Source organism: Phytophthora sojae (genome assembly GCF_000149755.1).
Source record: "Phytophthora sojae unplaced genomic scaffold PHYSOscaffold_1, whole genome shotgun sequence".
NCBI lineage: Eukaryota > Oomycota > Peronosporomycetes > Peronosporales > Peronosporaceae > Phytophthora > Phytophthora sojae.
In genome coordinates, this window is record NW_009258115.1 from 11,998,133 (window position 1) to 12,013,663 (window position 15,531).

At 56.2% G+C, this 15,531-nt stretch overlaps 5 protein-coding genes across 5 annotated transcripts; 4 read left to right on the top strand and 1 right to left on the bottom strand.

Annotated features, from left to right (window-relative positions):
• Positions 1-200: 200 nt before the first annotated feature.
• Positions 201-1,100, bottom strand: PHYSODRAFT_310269 (hypothetical protein; the record flags this gene model as incomplete). Its single annotated transcript, XM_009519249.1, has 1 exon — positions 201-1,100. The coding sequence occupies one exon, from the start codon at positions 1,098-1,100 to the stop codon at positions 201-203; it is 900 nt and encodes a 299-aa protein (XP_009517544.1).
• Positions 1,101-1,262: 162 nt separating this feature from the next.
• Positions 1,263-4,723, top strand: PHYSODRAFT_353741 (hypothetical protein). The gene is made up of 2 exons (XM_009519250.1): positions 1,263-1,335; positions 1,446-4,723. Exons 1-2 carry the CDS (start codon positions 1,294-1,296, stop codon positions 3,531-3,533), a joined length of 2,130 nt encoding a protein of 709 aa, XP_009517545.1. The 5' UTR covers positions 1,263-1,293; the 3' UTR covers positions 3,534-4,723.
• Positions 4,724-6,760: 2,037 nt separating this feature from the next.
• PHYSODRAFT_284598 (hypothetical protein) lies at positions 6,761-7,289 on the top strand. Its single transcript, XM_009519251.1, has one exon. It carries the CDS (start codon positions 6,837-6,839, stop codon positions 7,230-7,232), a length of 396 nt encoding a protein of 131 aa, XP_009517546.1. The 5' UTR covers positions 6,761-6,836; the 3' UTR covers positions 7,233-7,289.
• Positions 7,290-7,758: 469 nt separating this feature from the next.
• Positions 7,759-8,538, top strand: PHYSODRAFT_445608 (hypothetical protein; the record flags this gene model as incomplete). The annotated part of the gene is made up of 2 exons (XM_009519252.1): positions 7,759-8,007; positions 8,050-8,538. Coding segments are annotated over 2 exons (738 nt in total), but the record flags the coding sequence as incomplete, so codon positions are not given.
• A 5,204-nt stretch (positions 8,539-13,742) lies between these two features.
• PHYSODRAFT_323681 (hypothetical protein) lies at positions 13,743-15,179 on the top strand (the record flags this gene model as incomplete). The annotated part of the gene is made up of 5 exons (XM_009519253.1): positions 13,743-13,956; positions 13,988-14,118; positions 14,512-14,622; positions 14,702-14,792; positions 14,905-15,179. The coding sequence occupies 5 exons, from the start codon at positions 13,743-13,745 to the stop codon at positions 15,177-15,179; spliced, it is 822 nt and encodes a 273-aa protein (XP_009517548.1).
• Between the last annotated feature and the right edge of the window lie 352 nt (positions 15,180-15,531).

Below are 15,531 nucleotides of genomic sequence, written 5' to 3' on the forward strand. Positions count from 1 at the left end.
TGGAAACGGGTGGATGGCCATCGCGGGCGTGTTGCTTTGACTATAAACCACGAATCGCGGCAACACGCTGCTATCGCGTTCCATGATTCGTGGAGTGAGAGGATGTTTAAACCGCGCGGGATCGTTCACCAACCCACCTTCGCCGTCTACCACTGTACAGTGTACTTGCATGGACCATGCAGTGAACCATTTTGAGTGGTTCACTTGCCGACCGGCCACTTGCTCTTCTTCCGCGGTTTGATGCGAGCCTTCTGCTTCCGCGCGTATGCGACCCAGTCGATGATCTTCGGGTGCTGCATGATCTTCTCGAGCGTATTGTACTCGCGCGCTAACGTCTTGTTGTCTTCGACCGAGTGGATCTTGCTGTGGCACTGGCGGCAGATCATGATGCACGTGTTTAGGAACTCTTTCGTATAACCCTTGCGCAGATACTTGGAGTGCGTGACGCGCGGAATCACGTGGTGGGCAGTCAAGTTCATAGGACGCTCGCACATTTCACACAAACCAGTCATATCCTCTTCCTCTTCACGGCCAGCAACATCTTCGTCCAGCACCACCTCATCTTCTCGGATAATCTGCTTCTTGCCGAACTCAATGAACTCCACCTCGACTTCAATAGGTCGGTCATAATCCGTAGCGCTATCGTCTTCACTGTCGCTGTCTTCGTTCTCACCAATATGCTTCGTAATCCGAGCCGGGTGCCAGGCGTCGTCTTCCTCGAGCACCACGAGGCAGCTCTTGCCAATGGCAAACTGCGTCTCCAGCCTCTCTCTCCTCATCCGCCGCCTCCTGCTGGCGTGGCTCTCCTGATCCTCTTCACTATCATCATCCCGACCTAAGAACACAGCGGCAAGCTGCTCCGAAATTGCTGAAAATTGAGCTGCATCCAGGAACTCCGTCTCCTCCAGCACCTCGACGAAAGCGGCGACGAGTTTGGGTCTGTCTTCACTCGCGTCTTCCTCCTCCACAGTTGCGATCAAGAGCTCCGCAGTGTATCCAAGCTCTTCAGCAGAAGCTCCACCTCTTGCAAACGTCTCTAGCACGGACACCAGTCGCCGGGACGTCTCCTCTTCGGTCGGCGGGCTGGTAATAGCGACCATGGCGTGCGTCTGGCAGGAGCAATTGGCGAGTGAGGCACTCGCAAGTGCGCACCAAGTTGACTTTGTGGGTGAGTGATGGTCACAAATTAAATATGGGTACATTAGTGTACCACACACGGAATAGAGCATTCCAGAGCCGTTGCGGAGTCATTTCGCAACAGCCCCTCCTCCACATCTTGTCGATCGAATCCCCATGGCGACGACGCAGCCCCCGCGCGTGTTTGGCGTCGACTTCGTACGTCACCTGCTTCGCCATTCGCTTGCAATGCTAACGGCGTCTTCCGCGCGCTTTAACTCGCAGAATTGACCGGCTAATTCAATGTTTTACACCGTCAACTTTGCCAGGGCGCGCAACGCTGCGTAGTGGCCGAGAGCACGGGCGACGTGGTGCTCAATGAGCTCGGCGCCATGACCACAGCCACGCTGGTGTCCTTTAAGGGTGAGGAGCGCCTGGTGGGCGAGTCGGCGGTGCTGTCGTCCAGCACCAACCCTCGTAACACCATCGCCTTCCTGTCTGGACTTGTGGGCAAGCGCCAGTTGGCTGACGTGCAGCAGCAGCTCGAGCGCCTGCCCGGACACCAAGCCACCTTCGAGGTGAATGAGGCTGGCCACGTGGTGGCTACGGTGGACTATGGCAAGGACGGCAGCAAGACGCAGTTCACGGTGGAGCAGCTCACGGGCATGCTGTTCGCCAACCTGGCCACGCAGATGAAGAAGCGCTTCCAGGACGAGCCGTTCCACGTGACGCTGGCGGTGCCGTCGGTGTGGGGCGACGACGAGAAGCGTGCGGTTCGACTGGCTTCCAAGATTGCGGGTATCCCCAGCTTGGCGATCATCTCGCGCGATGCGGCGTTGGCCCGCTGCTTCCATAACAAGCACCCAGTGGCGGCGTCGGAGGCCGATGGTGATGCTGCGATGGAGACCGCTCGCCACATTGCGATCGTCGACATGGGCCACACTAGCACCAGCGTTGCCGTTGTGAAGCTCACACAGACGGGCGAGACTGTGCTGGCGACGGAGGCGGATGTGGAGCTCGGCGCGGAGACGCTTGACCGGCGTCTCTTTGAGCACTTCCAGAAGGAGGTGCAGGCCAAGCACCAGCTGACCGTGTCGTTCCACACCAAGGAGGGCAAGCGTCTGTTCCAGGCGTGCGAGAAGCTCAAGAAGCTGCTGTCCACGATTGGAGAGGCCAGCGTGACGGTCGAGAACCTTGCCCCCGAGAAGGATGTTAACATCTCGATCTCGCGCAACGTGTTCGAGGAGCTGTGCGCTGCTGAGCGTGCTCGTGTCACGGCGATGCTGCAGAAGGCCCTGGAGACTGCGAAGGAAAGCGTGCCCAGCGCTGACATCGCGTCGGTGGAAATCGTGGGCGGTGGCACTCGCATCCCGTTCGTGCAGGAGGCTATCCTCGCTGCGTTCCCTGCCGAGCAGCAGCGCACCGCTGCTCTCATCGGCCGTATGCTGGATTCGACTACCGCTGTTGCTTTGGGTGCTGCGTATTCCAGTGAAGCGGCTGCTGAGGCTGCCGCCGCCCCCGCGGAGTGTGACGAAGACGCGGAGGAGCTGGCCCGCTACGTGGCACTGGAGCAGGAATTCCAGGCTCGCGACGCCGAGCTCACTGCGATTGCCCACGAACGCAACGCCATCGAGGCGTTCGTCTATGAAATGCGCTCGAAGAGCAGCGGCAAGCACGGAGACAAGCTCGACTCGTCCAAACTGAACCCTCTGCTGGATGCTGCTGAGGACTGGATCTACTCGGAGGAAGCGGAGACTGCCACGCTTGACGCCATCACGGCCAAGCATCAGGAGATCGAAACGGAGGTGCGGACAGCTTGTGAGGCGTACTTCTCTGCTGTGGAGGCTGACGAGCGCGCGCTGGAGCAGCAACTTGAGCTGGAGTCGCAGAAGGCGGAGGCTGAGCGTCAGGCCGAGGGCGGCGACGAAGACCACGACACGCGCAAGCTCAAGAAGCCCGAGCGCATGCGCATGGTGGTCAAGAACAAGGAGGAGGGCAACGAGCTCTTCCGTGACGGCAACCACAAGCACGCCGCCGCGCGTTATGTGAAGGCCCTGACGCACGCGTCCAAGTTCTTCGACCTTACCGAGGCCGACAAGGAGGAGGTGAACGCCATCAAGCTCAGCCTGTACCTGAACCTCGCGCAGTGCTACCTCAAGATGGAGAACTACAACAAGGCTGTCTCCAACTGCAATGAAGCGCTGGCGCTGGACGCGAAGAGCGTCAAGGCCCTCTATCGTCGCGCTGTGGCGTACGAGAAGGAGAACAAGCTGGAACCCGCGGCCGACGACGTCAAGGCAGCCCTGCTCCTTGCCCCGCAGGACCGTGCTGTCGTCAAGCTCGACGAGCGCCTGAAGCTGCGTCTTCGCCGCCAACTCGACAAGGAGAAGAAGATGTGGAGCAAGGCGTTCGCGTAAGCGCCATCTTGACCTAGCAATAGAGAGCAAGCCGGAAAAACATGAAGCGTGAAAGACCAATTGATGTGGATTAAACTGCAATCAGTTCTTCCCTAAAACCTGGAAGCACATAGCACCAACGCAAACTGCAGCCTTTTAGATCGTTTTCCAAGCTGTTCTCTACCCGCTGCTTCACTTCGCAGCTCCGTTCACACACAACACGCGCCCAATTCTTTTCCGGTCGTCACTGTTGTTGCGCCGTTGTGCCTCCTTCATCACGTCGTCGTCGACGCTCTTCCGTCCAGAAAAGCGTTCGAGCGCACCGATGCTCGGCATCAACGCGCTGGCCAATGCATCTCCCTCCACCCGCTTCTGCTCTGTGTGAGAGAAACTGTACATGTAGACCATGTCTGAAACTTGCATCCACCAGCGTTCTTACTGATTGTTGTTGTCCGGGGCTGTGCACCTGTTGATCCACTTGCGTCGCCGCACCATGGCTAATGTGAAGGGGTCCTTCTGCCAGGGCCCGGAGAAGGACGGCGCGTAGATCCAGCCGTTGTCGTCTCCTTGTGACACGTCGAGCGTCCAGCCCTCGGCGTGCAGGTGCTTGGGCACCTTGGGGGCCACCTCCTCGAAGGCGTTGGACGAGATGTTGGCGTCCGTGACGGAGCTCCAGCGCTTGCGCTCCGTGGAGCCGGCGATGTGCGTGTCCGTGGTCCACTTCTTGACGATGTGGTAGCGCTGGTTCTCCCAGAGCTCGAGCACCTGGTCCACCTGCTCGTTGGGCGTGACCTTGATCTCGAGGAAGAGCACGGACTTGCGCTTCTGCTTGTCGTAGTCGGGCGGCACCTCGAGCTCGTAGGACACCACCTCCGACTGCTTCTTCTCCAGAAACGGGGCCAGCGCGATGTTGGCGTTGCCGATGCAGTCGTCCTTCATGAAGCGGTCGTAGTCCATGACGTGCACCTCGAGGCACTTCTCCTTGGGGCGGTCCACCTGGAACTGGAACGTCTCGGCCGGCTCCCAGCGCGGGTTCAGGCTGCTCTGCACCACGGAGCTCTTCTGGCTCACGCGCCCCACCTTGAACACCACGTACGGGTCGCTCTTGCCGCCGATGCCCATGAAGCCGAAGTCGCTGGCCGCCAGGTCGCCCGCGCGCACCAGCGTCACCTGCAGCGTGTGCATCGTGCTCATGGTGGCCGTGTGTGTGTGCGTGTGTCTACGGAGGAGGTACTGTAGGTGTCTGAGCTGCGCTGTCGAGTGAGCACTACGGGTAGTGGCAGGAGGGCGACGCAATGACTGTGTGTGCTTCTGCTACGGACTGCGACTGACACTGTGGGGCCGCATGATATGTCGCCTTCTCGCGGTATGCGAGATAACTCGATTGGGCATAATGCCGCGCGCTGAGGCGCGCCAGTTGGCGGAAAAGAAGATGTAATTTCGACAAACTGGCGGGCGGCAAATTTCTACATTGTGACCAATGGTAAGCGGTAATTTGGCTCTGGGACATGCGCGAATGTACCCAGACCGGCTTATCCGGCGTTTTCCGGACGAGAAGGCGTGGATTTTCGGCGTCGGACCTAGTTGTTCAGCTTCAACGTGACCATTGTTGTACCCGCTAGCGGCAGTGTCTTACTGCGAGTGCAGTCTCGCTTTTCGCCGCACGATGGTCTGATTTCCTGTCTCAAGAAGCCTGTCGACCACACGAGAGCACGGCGCAATAGACCGCAACATGATTGCTGACGCAGCCACGACGCTGCCACGCGCAATCGCCCAAAGGCTCCGTTCCTTCTCTTTCTTCTTCTTCTTCTGACCAGAGGTTGCAGTCGCAGTCAACCCAGATTCATATCTTGGCAGGAAACGTCTCGATACTCGAAACGGTGACCGAGGGCTCCAAGAGCTCCTGTTTTGCTGTTGGGGCATTGCGATCGTTAGCACGCTTGCCGTGCGTGTGAGCGCCGTGGGTCCCTCTTGAATCAGTACGTTTGGATTGTGTTTGAATTCCGCTCAGCATCAGCAACACTTCCCTGCAAGGAAAAGGCGGCAAAACGTTAAACCCATCGACGCAAGTCTAAGATTGTTGCCGCACCAGCTAAAACTCCTGAATCGTCAGCACGTATCTTCCGAGTCCACAGCGATTCCTTCCAGACTTGCAGAAACTCGATGTGTATGAGTTTGTTGCAGAGCTCCATCCTCGCACGCGGTAAGCGAAGCAAATGGAAATGAAGTACCCCGGCACGAAGCCGCAGTATTCGCCCAGTTTGCTGCGCTCAATGAGTGCTGCAGGCTGCAGCAGTCGACGAAGTACATGTGTAATGAAATAGTGCAATCCCATGCAGGTGTTTCGGTGCAACGCACGTGTTTGATGTCAGATACCGGTATCGCCAGAATTATTTACTTGACTTTTGTATTGAAATCAAATATATTGAGTTTTGTATGCATTCGAATGACTTACTGTTGTATTGAGTCGATTTATCTAAGCATTTGTAAACGGATTAACTAGTGTTGGACACATAACTTAGGGGGGGTAAAAATAGTCGCATACTGCGGCAAGCACTAAAAAAACGCCACAACTCGGGTAGACGCAACTAATATTGCCGCTTGCAAATACTTTGCCCTCTAAAATAGACCTCTAAAATAGACCACGCCTGTCTCTTAATATGAGTGGACACGAGATAGGCGAGGGCTGATTTAGCTTTATGCTTTGCTGGGGGCCGCTTTTAGGCCCAGAAACTCGGTTTGGCCCGTTTAGAATGGCATTTCTGCGTTTCCAAGTCGTAGAAAAGCGCCTTGGTCGAGAAAACAGAGCCCCAAGCTCGGATCTTAGACCGTACTGGCGAGATATATAAATCAGACCTAGGTCTTAATTAAGAGCTGGATGGATTAAAATCGAGATTATTAACGAGATAATAAGCATGCGTTGGCCAAAATATCTGCAAACGGCAATACACCACAATTACCCTTTCTTACGAACTGCGATCCTCCCCGGCAAGAAGGAGCAGCAACCTGCGCTTGAGTCTTCAGGTACTCCCATGAATAATGGCGAAACTTGGCCTTAACTTTGTTTTCCACTGGGTTGTACTGTAGAATGCGGCGCGTTGGACGTGCTGGTGCTCTAGGCGGGTAACCAGTGCACCATATGTTTACCCTATGCTAAACCGGTACAAGTACCGTTTTACCGGTACCGGTAGCCTTTCGCAATCTGACGCTCCATGCTGACGTCGTTCACTTGTGAAAAGCAAGAAGAGCTCCGAGCAACTCGCCCACGTGTGCAGTCCGCCCCCTTCACTACATATCCTCTCCCCCCTCTTCTCCACCATCGCAATGTACGCCGTGCACGTGACGCTCGTCAAGGCTGTGGACCTGCCGTCCGCCGACTTCAACGGCAAGAGCGACCCGTACGTGGTCTTCAAGCTGGCCAACACGGAGCACAAGAGCTCCATGATCCCGGCCAACCTCAACCCGGAGTGGGACCCGGAGGAGACGTTCGCCTTCATCGCCGACGACCCCAAGAGCGCCGTGCTGGACGTGCAGGTGTTCGACCACGACCGCATCTCCAAGGACGACAAGATCGGCTTCTGCGCCATCCCGCTGGCCGAGCTGCAGGACAAGCCCGAGTCCGAGGTGCTCATGTACGAGCTCGAGGTCCCCGCCGCCTTCGCCAAGCAGAAGCGCAAGAGCGCCATCATGCTCGAGATCAAGCTCGAGAAGGAGGACTAAGACGCTCTGGTAGGTGTGTTCCTAACGAACTAATCGAGTCTTTCATTTCTTCGCTGTACACGCTGGCCGTCGTCTGGCATTTTGTTGCATTGGCGAGCGGCTGCAGTGACAAGAGGCTGAAGCGAGGCGAGGACCTTTCCTTTCTTCCAACGACGCGCTGGGACTTGCGGGGAAAGTGCAAAGTCCTTTTTTGCTGCGTCGGGACTTGTCACGATGGCAGTGTGCGGCATCTGGGACGAGACGAGCTTTTCTCTTCTCGAGCGCGCTCGAAGCGCCAGACAGACGCAACCCACGCAGCCTGTAGTCTCAAACCATCGCTCGCCGTGCTCTCCGCCAGGTCCCAGGGCGCTTTCCGTCGCCTCCAGCGGGCTTTACGGCTCTGCAACGCACGTCGCTCGCCACCCAACTGTTCGCCGCTTTCGTGCAGCGCTCGCCTCGCCCATTGCCGTTTTCGCAGACCCGCTCGCAGACTGAGAGAAGCTTGCATTTGCAGTCGGCGATCCAACGGCGTTGAGCTCGAGGTCGTCGAGCTTCCGGAAGCAACCACCAAGTCGGCAAGATGAAGAGAAAGGCGGCGTCTCTCTCCTCCACTGGAGACGAAGACAACGGCTTCAAGCACGGCAAGCGCGCGTTCCCCAAGTTTGGCGAGCTTCTCCACGCAGCGTCGTACAGTCAAGACAAGCAGGAAAGCCCCGAGACGTGGTCGCCCGAGCTGCCCAGCACTTCGGAGACGGACGACGACGGCGAGCAAGATGGCTACGCTGAAGACGAAGACGTCGATGACGAAGATGTTGATGAAGACGGCGAGCTGAGCCAGAGCACCGGAGGAAGAGCGTGCAGCTTCTTGGGCTGCACCAATGCAGCTCGAAGTCGCGGCTTGTGCCCAGCACACGGCGGCGGCACTCGTTGCAGTGTTCAAGGCTGCATGAAGCACGTGGTTTCCGGCGGTTTGTGCGTCGCTCATGGAGGAGGATGTCGATGCCGCGATCCCTCCGGGTGTTCAAGCAGTGCTGTCAGTCGTGGGCTTTGCGTGCAGCATGGAGGTGGACGGAAGTGCAGCGAGCCGGGCTGCAACAAGCACGTAGCTTCGGGTGGACTGTGCCGCACTCACGGAGGAGGTCGACGCTGCCAGGTGCCGGATTGTACGAGCAGCGCCCAAAGTCGAGGCTTGTGCTACGTCCACGGCGGAGGAGGCCGTTGCCAGCGTCCAGGCTGCGGGTCTAGCGCCAAGAAAGGCGGTCTCTGCATCGCACACGGCGGAGGACATCGCTGTCAAGTGCCTGGCTGTACCAGCAGCGCTGTGAGTGGAGCACGTTGCCGAGCTCATGGAGGTGGCCGTCGATGCGCGGTTGAAGGCTGCACCAGCAGTGCGAAGACCGGAGGACGCTGTATTGCCCACGGAGGCGGCAAGCGGTGCACGGTCAGAGGCTGCACGAGCAGCGCCCAGCGACTCGGACTCTGCAAGGCTCACGGAGGCGGACGCCGATGCGTTGTCGAAGGCTGTGCCAACAGCGCGGTGAGTCGAGGCCGCTGCATTGCTCATGGAGGCGGCAAACGATGCGTCTTCGAAGGGTGCACGACCACAGCGCGCAAAGGCGGCTTCTGCTTTGCCCACGGCGGGAGATCCACAGCGTCGACGGCGAGCAGCAGGAGTCGAATGGCGTCTCTCCCCGCTACGTTCTCGTTGACTCCAGTCTCTGGCCATTCCAAGTCCATGCCACGACCTGAAATGCTCTCGCCGATCCCAGCACTCAGCCTGCCACCGCGCCGGCTGCTCCCACCGATCAACGCGATGCTGATGGCCAGTCGTCCGGGCATCTTGCACCGGTACGAAGCGATCCCACCGATTCGCAGACCGGTTGCCACGTTCGAGCGTGCTGGGCGAGGAACGAGTCGCCCCCGAAGCTTGTTTGACGAAGAATGGCCGGCCTCATTCAACCGTGACCAAGCGTGGCAGCTCCGACCTGTAGACAACAGACAACATCAGTCTCAGAGCCTCTTCTCACCGAGATTCCAGGACCAGGTGCCCCGGACGCCAACCGCGTCCACGACTCGCCCTGGCTACTCGTGGCAGCGGCTGCAGGAAACCATCCGCCGCGAATCGCAAGTCCACGGACTCACGAATGACGAAGACGAAGCAGCGTATGAAGACAAACCCACGTTCAAGTCGGAGGCCCAGAACGACGCCGTGCCGGTGGCAGGTGGCGGTCTCTACTGGACTCGAAGCCGCGGCCCCATCCCATCATGAGCGCTTTCGAACACCTGAACAACAAACCAAAAGAGACCCGAGGCGCTGGAGGTGAGAGCAGCGAATTCATTGAACCGGTCGGTCCTACGAATCCATGTAGTGCGTAATTTAAGAGAACCACAGCAAGTGGAATTTGCAGCATTTGTATCATCTAGCCCATGAAAAATAACGTCGTTGTCAGATACACACAATGACCAGGAATGAATCAATTGAGCCGGCGTACGTACTTTTGATCACGTTGCTTCGTCATGCTGGTTGTTGTCCTCTATTTCCTACCGCTGAACTACTGAATGGAGCAGTACGACCAGAACGACCGCCTCTGGTTGCGCTGGCGTGACAGCATCGACTCTTGTGTGGCAACGTCCAGATGGTTGCGACCTCTAGTGAACCGCCGAAGACGAATCTCGTTGTCCTCACGAACCTTGTCCAGCTCGTCCGGGTTCTCCTTGAGGTACTTCTGCAACTGTGCCAGCGCCTTCTCGGTCTCTGTCTGTCCTTGCTTCTCGTACTCCTTCTTGGAAATGAGCGCGCTGTGACGACCGGGTTTCTCGAAATGATACCAGAAGTACGCGATGGTCGCAATGATCTCGAAGACGCGAGTAAGCGACACAAGAAGAATAATCAAGAGCGAGGCTTCTGTTGAGGACGTGCTGTAAAACAGCAGCGTCATGCCCACAAGCTTCAGCGACCTCGAGATGATGAGCTGCAGGTTTGTCGGAGGAGGCAACTCGTCATCCAAGACGCCAATCTCCTCGATCTCCTCTTCATCTTGCGGCTCCGTATCTGACTTGGCCGACGCTCCCCATTGATACCACCACACAAGCACACACCCGAAGAAGGCGAAAAACGCGAAGTAGATCTTGCCCAGGTGCGGGATGCCGAAGAGCACCTCGCGATTCCACAAGTACGCAAGGTACGAAATAGCCCACGATCCGAGACGATACAAGTTCGGCATAACCACAAAGCCTGTCACCGGTACAGCCACCGTGGCGACTGACGCGAGGGACGAAACGAGCTGAGCACCTGGCAGCATCTTGGTAGTATTCCGAGCCTGGCGCTGGAAGATGTAGAGGGCCAAAAGGGCCGAGAAAAACACGCCAACCGCAGCGCCCAGCATGTAGTGGAAGGCGCGTGAACGCGACAGCCACTCCGATAGATAAAATAGTAGCAGACCCAGGAAGAAGTTCTGCGCGTACACCCACGACAAATCTGCAGCGTACACAACACCACATTCGGTCAGTAGAGCTCTTCATGAACACAGTAAACAATTGCTGTCACTTACATGTGAAGAACGTGAAATCAAAATTGAACTTTGGCGTGGAAGTCGAGATAAACGGCTCCGGGGGCCCGGTCACCGTGATGCATGGGGCGTGATACGGACTGAGTTCCAGCATGCAAGCACCTTCGCCTTCAACTGCTCTGCACTCTAGCGGGCAACCTCCCACACAGTTCTCGCACACCAGCTTGGCTGTACATCAAACATTGTCAGCAAACAACAGCAAACAACAATTCCCGCACTCTTCAAGCAGCAGACGCAACGTACACGCCACATAGAGGAAGTTTTCAACCGCGTCAACCACATACGGAGGCACAAACTGCTCCAGCGCCGGAGTCAGGTGTGCCGCCTTCAGCACACTACGACACAACAGCCCGGGCGTCCTAAATCAACACCAATCGCACAATAAATAAGACTCCATTCCACCACACGAACCCAAAAAGGCAGCAGCAGCTTACCGCGCAAACGTAAAGCTCAGCTGATCGACCTTGGGACTGCGCACCACAACGCGCAGCTCGCTCCACGCCCAGAAGAACGGGCGCAGAGGCCACGCGGCGCTCTGCAGGTACGACAGCGTGGCATTGGTCAGGTTGAACAGCGCCTGAGCCTCCCGCGACTGGCCCAGCGTCTGAATCAGCGCCGGCTGCAGTGTACTGGAGTCACACAACCCGCAACACAATTGCACCCAGTCAGTACATATCCTCCACATGCCAAAGCGCTGCATCCATCCAGCCATTCACCTGTTGAGCGGGTCCATGCGAATGTGCAGCGACGAGTTCTCGTAGAAGCAGAAGCTCTGCTGCTGCCCCCACTCGCTAACTTTGCCCCTAGTGGTGACGCCCTCGTCCAGCCATTGGAAGCGCCTGCGGTCGGCCTCGGACGCCACGTTCTCGCCTGGAACGCAGCCATCGACAGTGCAGTACAGTTGCTTGGGTTAGTTCGGCCCTGGGGGCAGGGACTACGGCGGTGCCTATTGCCAGACGTACGCGCGGACTTGGAGGCGGAGTCGGCCAGCGACTGCGCGCAGCAGAGCAGCGCCAGCAGCGCCAGCAACGCCAGCAACGAGCTCGGACGCGCCATCGCCAACAGCTTCAGACCCGACGACGTCACTTGTTGACTCTCCAAACAAAACGCCAAATCGCGAATCAGGGCCCGGGATGGGAACTTTTTGCCCGAAAATACTAATTGGTGTGTCATACACCAGTTAGCGGAAATCGACCCCGCAACTTATACAGTGAAAACGCAAGTTGAAGTGCTTTCAACACTCTACTGACTCAGTATCACTGAGTTAGGTTGGTGGTGGTACACAGTGCAATGCTCGACACAAGTGCAACCTTACCTGTACGGCACCCAGAAATTGTAGATAAAGGTTACCACGACCCGCGGATGACACGCCAAATACAATAGCATTGGCCTTCACGGTCGAGTGTCCAGGAAGTATCGGTGGGCGTGTTGTACTACCTGTCCCGTACGTAAAGGGGGGAGACCATGCATGTTGATGGGGGGTGGCCCGCTGCTCGTCGCCCCTGCTCACGAAAACAATCCCGCCCGCGTACGGTGTGGTGGCGCAAAGTTGTAGAGCAGCTACGATGGTGCAGTAGATGTAGCGGTAATGCGCACAGAAGACATTGAAATGGATCAAAAGAATGAGTAACAACCAGGAGATATCTCTTGTTCCTCTTGCTAATGGTGCCGACCAGCAGGAGCAGCGTAAACGCTGTGTCAAACTTCACACAGGTGCAGCTGCACGCAATAACCAGCAAGTGTGCAAAGGCCGAGTAAAACAATGCGATCGCTAGCTGCGCAGTCACCTCGAACATGCCGGTCTTCTCCGGTTTCAATGTCTCTGGGGACTTGAATTCGATGAGCGGGGTCGACTCGCCATACCTGTAGCCTGTTGACGCTGCCAACTCGACAATTTTCTTGTAGTCGGCCACCATTTCCAGCTTCTTCACATACCGTTGCGCCATCCTTGTAGTTTCATCCATCCATTCGTCAGCCTCCGCTTGGTATTGGATGCCCAAGGCGCGGTAAGGCTCCCGCCAGCTCCAGAACCACACGTCCTTGACAGCGTCCGCTTGCTTCTGAACTGAGGCATACTTGTCGAGAGCGTCGTAGACGTCCTGGGACAGCTTCGCCCCATTTTGCCACCACCGGTGGGCGGCCTGCATTTCGGGGGTGACGACCGGCGCTACAATGGGCTGCACCCTGGCTGCAATCAGCACAAGTAAGCATACCCCACGCTTGCCGGCAGCAGCCACCGAAGTGACGGACGCACCCACGTGGTAAAGTCGACGGTATTCAAGTCCATTCCTCGATAGCCGAACAGCGTCAATATACAAAGCAGAATCTCCTCAAAAGCAGCAAATGCTGCGCCGTCGCGAACGCGCTGCAGTAAGTTCGTGGCACCGGCTAGATCGTAGGATTAGACACAATGCTGCCGTCAGAAACGGAGGCATTCACTAGTCTAGTAATGCGTGAGAAGCTACGCACCACCCTGTCGGGCGCCGAAGGGTTCAGCTCGACGCATGTGCTTGGTTTGAGGGGAGGAATCTTTCGGAAGTCCACACAGATAGACAGTGGCAGATTCCGGATCTGAATCCGGAAACCTTCCAAACCTGCAATAGAGCGCCGATGAAGGGCAGCTAGGACTCGCGATTGAGATGAATGAATCGTAGTGCACTTGTTCACCACTTGCTGTGCACATTTTGTTCATGCTCTATACAGACCGAAACTAAAGTTTGATGGGGTTTCATGTCATACAATTTGATTGACAGGTTTTGGGTGATCACCTATTACTGGTACACACTGTAGTATTTGTGCATTCAACTCCACTAGCTCGAAGTATTTCTCAATTGGACTCGAGTCGCCAAGATGGCTACGATAAGTATCGTTCAAGTCCATAGGTTACCTATTAATTGGCAGCCCTGAGGGCTGTGGGAACGACTTGATCGAGTGTCTTCTGGAGAGACAACGGCTCAACGACATGGCAGTCATGCAAGAGTGTTCTGCTCGACTACGCGGTGAAGACCTCAAAAGGTCCCCCGAATGGAACGAGTTCCTTGGCAGATCTGGATCCGATCCGCAGTTTGTCGCACAAACAGTGAGCTACATGAACGCTTCGGTGGATCCTAAAGCCGTGTACAATTGGGCAGAGACTATCGTCAGCGCGTTGAAGCAGTCGGAAATGCACCTTCATCGTCCGTCTAGAAAATGGTCGGGTGGCTCCAGATGACATTGCAACCATTGCAACTGTAATTGAGTCCATTCACCAGAACGAGGTTCCGTTCTCGATCATCGTATACGAAATTGGGGTGCTCCAACGCGTCGACGTGCTGGTCAAGGACGAAGTATCGAAAAAGGTGACGGAGGCAATGAAATACACCAAATACGCAACCAACTGCGTATTGTTCGCTCCAGAATTGCCTAAACGAAGTGAAGACACCCATGTTGTCGCGGAATTTATCAAAAATGGAGCGCCAATGGTCCAGATTGAACCAACTTTGGTGAGAGTGATGGATTTTGGAACTTTGAGAAGACGCGCGGAGAGGTTCCTGAAATGAAAGTGAGAACTTCCGCCCACAAGTTCGAGTCCACCGCGTCTACAGAAGTGACTTTTCTCACTCTCACCGAGGCAGGAGATTTATGGATGCTGAATTCACATATCGCCCTAATTGGACTGTAAGTATTCTGGAACGAGAGTGTTTTGGTTGGTTCTCTAACGCAGGGTTTCACCGTTTTCTATTAATTTGTAGATTGAAGGTCACGCGTTGATCAGTGCCGAGGAGGTGTTCTTCCGCATTTATATCTTCCGCTCCACGGTCACGAATTCTATTGAAGCTCTCTTCACGTCTCCTGTGCTACCGGTCGGTTTGCATTCGGTCATTGCCCCATATGTATGTTTGGGTATGATCTCACTTGTTGCCTGCTACCTCAACGGAGTAGATGTGCCAGAGAGAAACCAAGTACGAGGAGCTGACTGCAGAGTTCTTGAATACTGCGCATCGGTTGACACCGATATCTTCGCGAAAGCAAGGTTCGTCGTTTTCGACTATTTACCAGGTGTATACTTAAGATCCGCCTTCCTGGCCTTCGTTCGTTGCCATCTTTTGTCAGAGAACCCGTGGGACCGTATTATGCTGCGCCAGGCGAACGTACGCCGTGCACAATGCGCCCGAATGATCTCTCGCTGATACTATCGGCCGCCAGGTCGTCGTACCAAATAGAGCGGCTCCAAGCAGCGATGTGGCTGAAGGACGCGTGTCGAGACGAGGTAAATCGCCGCACACTGTTGGCGTTGTTCAAGGAAGAGCTAGCTGGCGTCCTGTGCGAGCTGCTGCAAGACATTGACCAAACTACCGTGCGCTTCGCTGTTTATGCGATCAAGAAATTTGCTGAAAGCTGCGCAGCGCTGAACGAGTAAGTGTGACTGACCGACATGTGTGTCTTCGCCAAGACTATGTTGCTGTGTATACAGATTGGCGATACCCCAGCTAGACCAAAGATTGATGAGCATTATGGCACTTTCGAGCAGCCCAACGGCTCGGAAGCTGGCTTGGCAGCTTTTCGAAGCTTTGGATGGTGCAGCGAGTGAGTGAAGCGCATGGGGGACTCGCGAACTGTCGTGACGTAAAGCAGAAGCTCGTAGCGTAAAGAAGAAATGCGTGCCAGTCATTGATGCAAGGAACAGGGCGCTTCCAATAGCTTCGTTCAGCGTCATTGCGGGCATTACCACGTTAAAAACTACTATTGCGTATCTCGTCGAGCAATGGTTT